At 38.4% G+C, this 9,353-nt stretch overlaps 1 protein-coding gene across 4 annotated transcripts; it reads right to left on the bottom strand.

Annotated features, from left to right (window-relative positions):
- Nucleotides 1-295: 295 nt before the first annotated feature.
- LOC125738326 (transmembrane protein 26-like) lies at nucleotides 296-6,085 on the bottom strand. 4 transcript variants are annotated; one of them, XR_007396794.1, is made up of 7 exons: nucleotides 5,774-6,085; nucleotides 5,434-5,530; nucleotides 5,143-5,214; nucleotides 4,119-4,327; nucleotides 3,505-3,584; nucleotides 440-557; nucleotides 296-339 (listed from the first exon to the last, which is right to left on the bottom strand). XR_007396794.1 is itself a non-coding variant. In XM_049007183.1 (6 exons), exons 1-6 carry the CDS (start codon nucleotides 5,962-5,964, stop codon nucleotides 532-534), a joined length of 675 nt encoding a protein of 224 aa, XP_048863140.1. In that variant the 5' UTR covers nucleotides 5,965-6,085; the 3' UTR covers nucleotides 398-531. The 4 variants fall into 4 exon arrangements, 2 of the variants coding, with proteins under 2 accessions (XP_048863140.1, XP_048863139.1); XR_007396795.1 differs by having other exon boundaries at nucleotides 320-339; nucleotides 444-557; XM_049007183.1 differs by lacking the exon at nucleotides 296-339 and having other exon boundaries at nucleotides 398-557.
- Between the last annotated feature and the right edge of the window lie 3,268 nt (nucleotides 6,086-9,353).

The raw sequence follows: 9,353 nt of genomic DNA, 5'->3' as shown, positions 1-9,353 counted from the left end.
CTGTTCTACACTGTCTTTACCACCACCGAGGGGAATGGGAGGAGAGCTTCAGGGAGTCCCCTGGCACTGGGAGGGAAACCAGGCTGGGGATAGGGTTCTCTACTTCGATGAGTACTGCCTGTGTCTCCCACCTCCACATCCGTCCACCACGGGGAGCTAGTGGACAGGTCCACAGCTAGCTCAACCCTGCAGGAGCCTACTGTGACCGGGGGAAGCGGTACCAGTAGGTCCTCCCTGCTGCCATAGGATGGCCACCATGGCATCCACACCAGTGGGGCCATCCGTACACCTACGTCCTCCTTACTGTCTTCCTCCTCGGGCTCGTCCAAGTTGCCGTTGCTGGAGGTTGAGGAGAGGGTTTCAGCTTTGCATTTAGCCAAAATAGCTCCTTAACTCACAGCATTTCTATATGAGATCACAGGATGTGGAAGACACGCACGTACACCAAATTCCATTGTGAAAAATCCACAGGCATCCTCTGATTTCATTTCCTCAGTTTTGTACATCATCTCTGCAGCTGGTAAATGTGGTCTATGAAGGAGGCAAAATGGCTGAAGCTGTGAAAGAAGGGGTAGAGGCCAGATATTGCTCAGTATCCTAGCAGCTTTAATAAAATGTGAAAGTAGATGACTAGCCTAACTTAACCAGAGTGAAAGTAAACAAAAGTAATGCATTTATTACATTGATTCAGTTCCTATGTATATCCAGATCATCATCCTATGACCTTATATTGAAACTAGAATGTTATGCTGTTAGCAGTTGCAGCGTACTTTTTGCCTTGTTTATTAATTTCAATAACAGCAATTCTTGACTCAAGATCTATGTCACATGCACAAACATACACTATATGTGTGTAGTGAAATGTTTTTTGTCGCTTATGCTCGAAAACAATACGAAAGATGTCAAACCAAAGATGGCGCAACTAGGACTAGAAACTGTCCTACCTGCTCCAACGAAATTGATACTAAGTCATTTGCCCTGTTCCATTGCATTCAGTAAATACAAGTCAAATCTTTTTCTTGAATTACTCTCAAATCTTACTCGTCACAATATTGTTTTAAGTTCCCATTGTCCCTGACTTAGCATTTTGTCTAGAAATTCCCTGATCTCTCACCTCTCAACCTACATTAGTGTATACTTTTTCCATTCAGACCTTTGCTTGCTGTATAACACTGATTGTGAATTTGGGCTTGTCTTCAAGACTATATGCATTCAAGACTATACGATTTGGGGCTGCTTTGCTGCAGCAGATCCTGGCCAGCTCATCATCATAGAATCCACTATGAATTCTTCATCATATCAGAGGGTGCTTGAGGACAATGTGAAAACATCTGTCAAGAAGTTGAAGCAGAAGTGGGGGTGGACCATGCAACATGACATTCCAGTAAATCTACCAAGAAAAGGCAAAGGAGGAAATGCTACCTATTAAGGCATAGGGTGTACTGACTTTTTTCCTCAGTATGAATTTGCATCTTGGGTAATTTCCTTGTTTTTTGCATAGGTGATGCAATTACATCGCTTTCTATCTACAGATATAATTTGAAAGAAGACCTAACTTTTTTCACGTGACTGTACTATAGTGTGTTTGTATGCAAGCTAAACCATTGATGTCAGAACCAAGGAAATGGGTAAATGGGAAAGTAAGAAATAACATTTGGAATAAATCAACTGAACAAAATTGCATCCTTATCTGTTACTGGGCTCTTCCACAAAGCTCAGCTCCGTGACACTTAAGTCTCGAGTTTAGGTCACAGTTCCTATAGAGATCTTGGTCATCATCATATGACCTTACAATCCAACTAGAATGTTACACTGTTAGTAGTTGCAGTTTACATTTGGGATTGTTCGTTAATTGCAGTGTCAACTCCAATCATTGATTCAAGTGTTATTTGACATGCAAAAACAATATATTTGTGTAGTAAAATGTTTTTTTCTACATGTTCCCTGGATTAAAATAACTCACTTTACAATGTAATAATCATTATATAATGTGCATGGTCCGTTGAAATTGCTTCGTAAATTTGTTTATTACCCCATTACTATTTATAGTTTGGGCAAATAGCTAAAAAAATACTGAAAATATAACATTGTAATCACTATTTTTATACAAATTATTTTTTGTTTCTGTAATCAGCAATGATGATGGATATTACACAGTAAATGTATATCAACACTGTTTTATTTTGTTTTGTATCATTTTGGAAAAATGTAAGACATGCACATATTTAACTTGAAATATAATTCTGACAGGTGAATATATTCCTGGATTTAAAATATAATTTACATAAATTCTAGGTTAAGGTCACATCCAGCCTAGTAACTATCCCAGGAAGTGGCTGCGGAATTTGTAAATGCAAACGTAAATGCCTATGTTTTAAAAATTTCAATTTGATAACATCCATCCATCCATCTTCCAAACCACTTATCCTACTGGGTTGCGGGGAGTCCAGAGCCTATCCCATGGCATGAGGGAGGGAACAACCCAGGATGGGGGGCCAACCCATCGCAGGGCACACTCACACACCATTCACTCACACATGCACTCCTACGGGCAATTTAGTAACTCCAATTAGCCTCAGCATGTCTTTGGACTGTGGGGGGAAACCGGCGTACCTAGAGGAAACCCCACAATGACATGGGGAAAACATGCAAACTCCACACACATGTGACCCAGGCGGAGACTCGAACCCAGGTCCCAGAGGTATGAGGCAACAGTGCTAACCACTGCACCACCATGCCGCCCCAAAACATAATATATTAAGATGTCAAATACAATATTATTACAGCACAATCCTTTCTACACAGGATCTTTTTCCAAGATTTCTACCTATTCTGACATAATAGCATACATGCGGTAAAAATTGAGGATAACAACAAGGAAGTTTTTAATAGCAAAGAACACCAGCATTTGGTGGAACACTTTGTATTTAATCATAACCAGCAGTCTAACGACAAGGAAGGGACCATCTTGGGTTAAGACACTTTCAGTTATACCCCAGATGTCACTGAAGTGTCTTCTAAGGCGGGACGTGCTTCTACCTTCAGTAGCATCTGCTGAACCAGGGTTCACCACTACACATAGACATTACAAAGCATGCACACACACACAGACAAACATAAATACACACAATGAATACTTTCAGTGAAAGGGGTGCCTATTGTTTCTTAACAATGCTGCCTTAACAAAAAGGAAATTAAATTAAGTTGCTTGTTCCGTTTTCCAAATTTAACATGTACACACATTTTACTGCTGAAAAATGCGAAAGCTCACACAGTGTTTTCATACAGGTATTTGATTCTGTAGATTCTAATGATTTTTGCTATAATTTATTAGAGAAGGGATTGAGTTTTGGAGGCAATGGTATCCCATAAGAATTCTATCAAGTCTTGTATATTTAATTATCTCATTCAAAGAATCTGAAATCATATCTCTCTTTTAAATGTTATTAAGATACATTTTAAAAATATTTAATTGAAGAGAATTTCAATATGCTTGAAACTTACCTGTCACATGGAAAGGAAATTGTAACATACTCCAAGTCCACACACCAAGTATTATGTACACAAACTCAGGCCTACTTTCCCTGTGAAAAATAAATTTAAGAGAATGCTGATTGGGCAGAGGCAAGGTTGCTGTAGAAAACTATATGAGTTACTTCATTATTTCAAGCACAATAGAGTTCATTCTTTTTAGGCAATTCCTATTTCCTAAGAATTTTTAAATATGTAGCAGTAAACTTGGGTTACCATATAATAAAGGGTACTTATGCAATAGGGGCTGATATAGCGTACAAATTTGTCCATTTCGTAATTTATACAAGCATATCCATCTCCTTATTAAGTATACTGAGATCCCTACTAAGAGATGCAAGAGGTCCCTTCATGGGAAACTGCAACTTCTCTGTCATAAATATAGTAATAAAAAGCAAATTAGTAACATTGTTTTAATACTCATATTAGTCTTATGGAGAATCACTTAAAAAGCTCAGTAAGAGTAATGAGAGCATGTGAATAACAGGCTGGTCATCATACTTTGATTTAGGAGGTTCTTTTATATCTTTTATAAACTTGCAAATAATATTGTTTTGAGATTGACGGTTACTTAGGATGTCACTCACTTCACATCTGACAGTGTCTCACTTGTAAACTCCAGTATGTCAGCAGCTATACCAACGAAAATGAGCAGGAGCTGAGAGAGCCCGTCTCGGGTGACGCTGCCTCCTTTAGGCAGCAGCCACTTCCCCACAATCAGGAGGATGAGCAGGATTTGGTGAAGCGCGAGAATCCAGTCATCGACACACACGTCAGACAGAAGAGCGTCCAGCTCCTTCAACCAGCGTGGGAAAGACAACAAAGGTTTCAATATTAACTGATCTTCTCGGCTTAATGTTCATCTAAATATACCTACATTGAATTCTTAGTGAATCAAAATAAACTGATAATTACTGTAGCAATTAATGTAGTAGCACACAGTATTTCCCAAACTTCCTCTCTATTCTATTTTTATGTTTCCATCTTTGTTACTGGGTTTCACATGAATATTGAAGCAAATTGGTTTCGATCTTGGTCTAGCTGTCATCTACATAAACGCTTCCTCTTACCAGAACCGTTGAGCGGCATCATATGCACTGTTTGTATTGTATGCATCGTGTCCAGTCTCTTCAGCCTGTTTCGGCTTCCTAACCATGACTCTGGTCTGCCTTATTATTTTAGGATTTCCTGGATTTGACTCTTTCTTCACTGCGTTTATGGATTACAAACTGCGTTTCGGTTTTCTGATTAAGTGCCTGTTGACTTTAATGTCTTAATAATTCAGTTCGGTGAAGTAATAATAATAATACTGACACCTCCGGGGTTGGGAGTTTGAGTCCCACTCTCACTCTCTGGAATCAAAAGACATACAGTCAGGTTAACTTGTGTCTGTAAATTGCCCATAAATTATATGCATGTATGTGTGTATGTCCTGCAGTAGGCTGGCATCCTATCCACTATGTATGCTAACCATGTGACCTAGGATACCTGGGAGAAGTTTCAGGAATCTGCAACCCTGACCAAGATAAGCAGTTGGAATATGGACAGATGGACGGATGGATAGATGGGTGAAAACAAATGAAACACAACTTATACAACTTACTTTCTTACCGTAAGTGTCTGATTGCGCATAGTAATATTTAAAATGTTCATTACATTTTCCAGTGAATCCAGGCTCTTACACTGGAAGAATTAGAAAAAAAGTCATCACTTACACAAAACTTAAAGGGATAAGTCAAAGTTAATTACATTAACAAAATATTTTTTTAGATATTTTGTATTTAAAAAAAAAAAAAAAACATCGTTTCCCTGTACAAGATGTTTTTTTAACCACCTACGGTTACATTTTACGTACAGTAACAAAACGGCAGGCCTTAATTTTATTTTATGAAAAACACCAACCTGTGGATAATTTAATTTATTTTCTTGATGGTACAGTTCCAAAATCCATATGGAGGGTATGATGCTGATGAGGAACAGCAAGATGGCTGGCGAGAACCTATTTTAAATATACAATAACCATGTTAATGATGACTTAATTTAATTTAATATAACGTGCAATTACGCAATTTCTCCTGAAATTATCATTAATATCGCGTGAATACGCAAGTCGAGTTTAAAACAAAATTTCCCCAAATCTTACAAAAACGAAGCAGTCAGTTTATTGTTGTATGCGACGATTTCGGGGGGTGGGGGGGATGCCGAGAAACTAAATCTCAAACAGGCTATAATCTCTACTCACCACTTGTAGTCTTCGCCTTTTCGTATTTTTAAGGTTAAGAACATTTCGAAAATGAGCGGCAGAAAGAGAAGAGTCAGTAACCAATAACGAGGATCTTTTTTAACCGATGTAACTCCAAATACCCCCAAAAATGCTACTAGGATGAACAAACATCGGGTAATAATCGCGCATATAAACTTTATTAAAGCCATTATCCTTCTCTTAAACTATGAAACTTTTTCGTGAAGGGAACCAGTACTGTTATCTCTGTTAAAGTACAACTCCGGATGCAAAGGAACTCGGCAAATAATGAATATCGGCCGGCCTGCAAACACAAGCTCCTCCTTTGACTTCGGTCCTTTTGTACGAAAGTTGATCGCATTCCCTAAAACAGAAAACGTAATGATGTGTGGAAATCTCTGAGTACTTTAGAACTCACTACACAGACTTATCTTACTCTCTGCATAGTCTTATTATCGGTATAAAAACCAAAACTATACTGAATCCCAGCTGGAAGCTTGCATTTTCCATCGGATTTTTCCTGTCATACTCAGTTAGGTTATATACTCGTATATAACATTACAAAAATGGGCGAAACATGCTTCACCTTCATTAACTTATTTATACTGTCTTAATCTGCAGTCTTTACCTTTAGTCTGTATATTACAAAATTGTTTACTCAAAATATTAATGTAATAACATGACATGGCTATTTTGTTTTAAACAATGTTAACAAAATGACTTTTTTCTCACTGGCAAAGTATGGTTGTGCTTTTTTGTCTGCAGTGAATTCGTCTTCATTCTCTCTAACCACTATTCCTGGTCAGCATCACAGTGGACCTAATGCCTAACCCAGGCAACACATGGTATAAGGCAGGGGTATACCCTGGATTGGCTGGGGTACACATGCACACAACATACTAGGCAAGGATGCGAATTAGCCCGACTGAATACATGGTGCATAGCTCAGAAGGTTAATGTACGTGTCTCTATCATATGCCTATTGGACCACTGAGCAGGGCCCTTAACTGCAACTCTTTCCAGGACAATGGATGCTGACTGTCCCCCAATCTGTCCTCACTTGTATGTTATGTATGTTCACATCATAACATCATCATAACCACATCAGGGGTTAGAGCCTATTGCTTCTGCAGTCCCCCAAACCTAAACCCTGTGAAGCTGCTGTGGGATGAGTTGGATTGAAGAGTAAGATCCAAGTAGGCAACTTGTCTCTGTTGTGTGTAATACTGATGACACTCTCTATTATATATTTATTGTTTATATATCTTCTGGGGGGGGAGGGGGATTTAGTATAAATATGAAATGGGACATCTTTGTGAGAGGAAACCAAACCAAAAGCGACAGACCTTTCCTGTAATTGTCTTACATATATTCCCAAAAAACATGGAGCAAAGCGGATTGAGCATGATGTAGTGTAGATAGTGAGATTTGTTTAACCATGAATTTATTTATCAGATGCTTTTACCCAAAGCAACATATATTCGAAAAAGCAGGTCAGACAGTCCTTAGACCAATTAGGGTCCCTCTCTTACACTATTGAGAATTATGTGCAATTCTGCAACCTCCCAAAGGGTGGCGACATACTACAAGAATTAACTTTGTTTTAAAGCAGCCTCGTTTTTGGTAATGTTTCAATGCGCCAGGTCATTTTGATCGCTTACAGCTGTTTCTGTTCCATGTATATTTTCAAAGCTTTTTTGGCATTACTGCACAAATTCCCATTGTCTTTGTAGTTATTGTTTTCTTCCAGTTACTTGGATAGACTACTAGAAGGAAAGAGGGAGGAACTGCTCATGGATTAAAATTTTTATTTGTATTTAATTATTATAGCATCCAAATATTTAATTAAGTAGATGTTAGTGAACTGTTTCTTATGTAATGAAAATCTGGATTTATAGCATAGATTTTGGTCTTTAACATTTGTGTTTGATCAGTATAACCAAATGATTAATGCAAGACAAACCTTTCGGCATACTTTGACATTGTAATCCACACTGGATCCATCCATCCATTTATTTTGCAGACATTCAGTAGAGGTTGAGGTGAGCGTGAAACGTGTGCAAATAAAACACAAAGCATATGGCAGGAAAACAGCCTGGGTGGGCAGATGGACATATACTACAAGCAATTTAGCAAAACTTAATTTGCCGAACGAAATGTTTTTGGAAAGCACCCAGAGTATTGCAATCACTGCCTTCCAACTCAACACATATCTGGACATTCACAATCTGCTGGGGAAAAACTGTGGTAACATCTACTCATGATGGAAATGCAGCAGTTATTTTGTTACTGGCTTTAAGTGCAGCTTACAATAGCTGACCATGACATCTTGCTGCACAGACTCACTGGCCTTTCTCAGATGGTTTGCCTCTTATCCAGAAAATCCTGCTAACAGAGTTCTGAGAACTGGGAGGCACCACTAATATCAGGAGTAAAACACCGCAGGGTCTGTGTTGAGCCAAATATATACTGAGTCTATGCTATCCTTGGACAGAGAGGAGGAAACATCACAATATGGACCTGTAACCAGATATAGTGCATACAGCATGATGCTGTTCTGGACCCATACAAAGAAGATAGGCCTTTACTTTCTTCAGTGCTCTCTGTGCTGCACTCCTATAGCTAGAGAAGTTGGAATCCTGTAGCAACCAAAAGATGTGCACGTAGTGATAAAAGTCAATGTAAAATTCCAGCATTCACTGTGTATCTCCCCCCCCCCCCCACCAGCACCCCCACACAAACCTACCTAAATCTTACTGGTGGGTTTTTTTTCCTCTAGGGGTGGAAGGTGTGAAATATCAGATCATCACATCTTCAGGTCATGAAGGTAGCGTATGAACACTTCCCAGCACGAGCGTGCCAGGGTTGGATTCTCATCTCTTTCCATTTCGTCCCCAGGTGCTTCACCAAAGAAGATATACTGTGATATCGACGAGGTGCTCTGACTTCACAGATATCAAGTGATAGATCAGCAAAATGTACAAATTTGTCTCAGTGTTCTCATTCCATGAATGTCTTTGTTCTTCACTGCACAATATTCATTGCAGGGAGAACAGATCATTTCACAGTGTATGTAAGTGTATTCCTGAATATGTACTCATGTGTCAATATGAACAAAACAACAAAATCCATTCAAGCTGTTCAGACGCTTGCATAGTTTTGGCATAATCCGTGCTTTGAAAAAGCTTTAAGATAAATGTTAACAATACTTGATTTTGTATGGAATTATAATGGTTTTGCAAAAACAGAACACTCAGTTTTATTTGCTGTGTTAATATTTTTTCTGAGCATGAAATTTTGTTTTGGGAACTATTTAATGAGGAAAATCTGCAACCAACCAAAACATTAACTAGATAAGCAGCTTAAAGATTGATAGGTTAGGATAGGTTAACAATACATTTTATATAAAAATATCAATTTCTTCTGTTGTATAGCAAGGCGTTCGTCTACAGCTTCCTGCTAATCTGATATATATTAGACTTGTACCATTTAAAATATTTATATAGATGTGCATAGTATGGCAGTTACCTTTCTACATTTTGTGATGTTGTCTGCGTATTTACTGCGCTACTCGCTTTCT

This window comes from Brienomyrus brachyistius, chromosome 3 (genome assembly GCF_023856365.1).
Source record: "Brienomyrus brachyistius isolate T26 chromosome 3, BBRACH_0.4, whole genome shotgun sequence".
NCBI lineage: Eukaryota > Metazoa > Chordata > Actinopteri > Osteoglossiformes > Mormyridae > Brienomyrus > Brienomyrus brachyistius.
The sequence above is the reverse complement of the archived record's forward strand: the minus strand, read 5'-3'. Positions and strand labels throughout refer to the sequence as shown.

What these genes read in the sequence shown, in the direction of transcription:
- LOC125738326 (XM_049007182.1), bottom strand. Translation starts at nt 5,964, where the DNA reads ATGGCTTTAATAAAGTTTATATGCGCGATTATTACCCGATGTTTGTTC. An exon ending in TGCGCAATCAGACACTTACG is followed by an intron (nt 4,328 to 5,142) that starts GTAAGAAAGTAA and finishes CGCTGGTTGAAG; the next exon opens with GAGCTGGACGCTCTTCTGTC. An exon ending in GAGACACTGTCAGATGTGAA is followed by an intron (nt 3,585 to 4,118) that starts GTGAGTGACATC and finishes TATTTTTCACAG; the next exon opens with GGAAAGTAGGCCTGAGTTTG.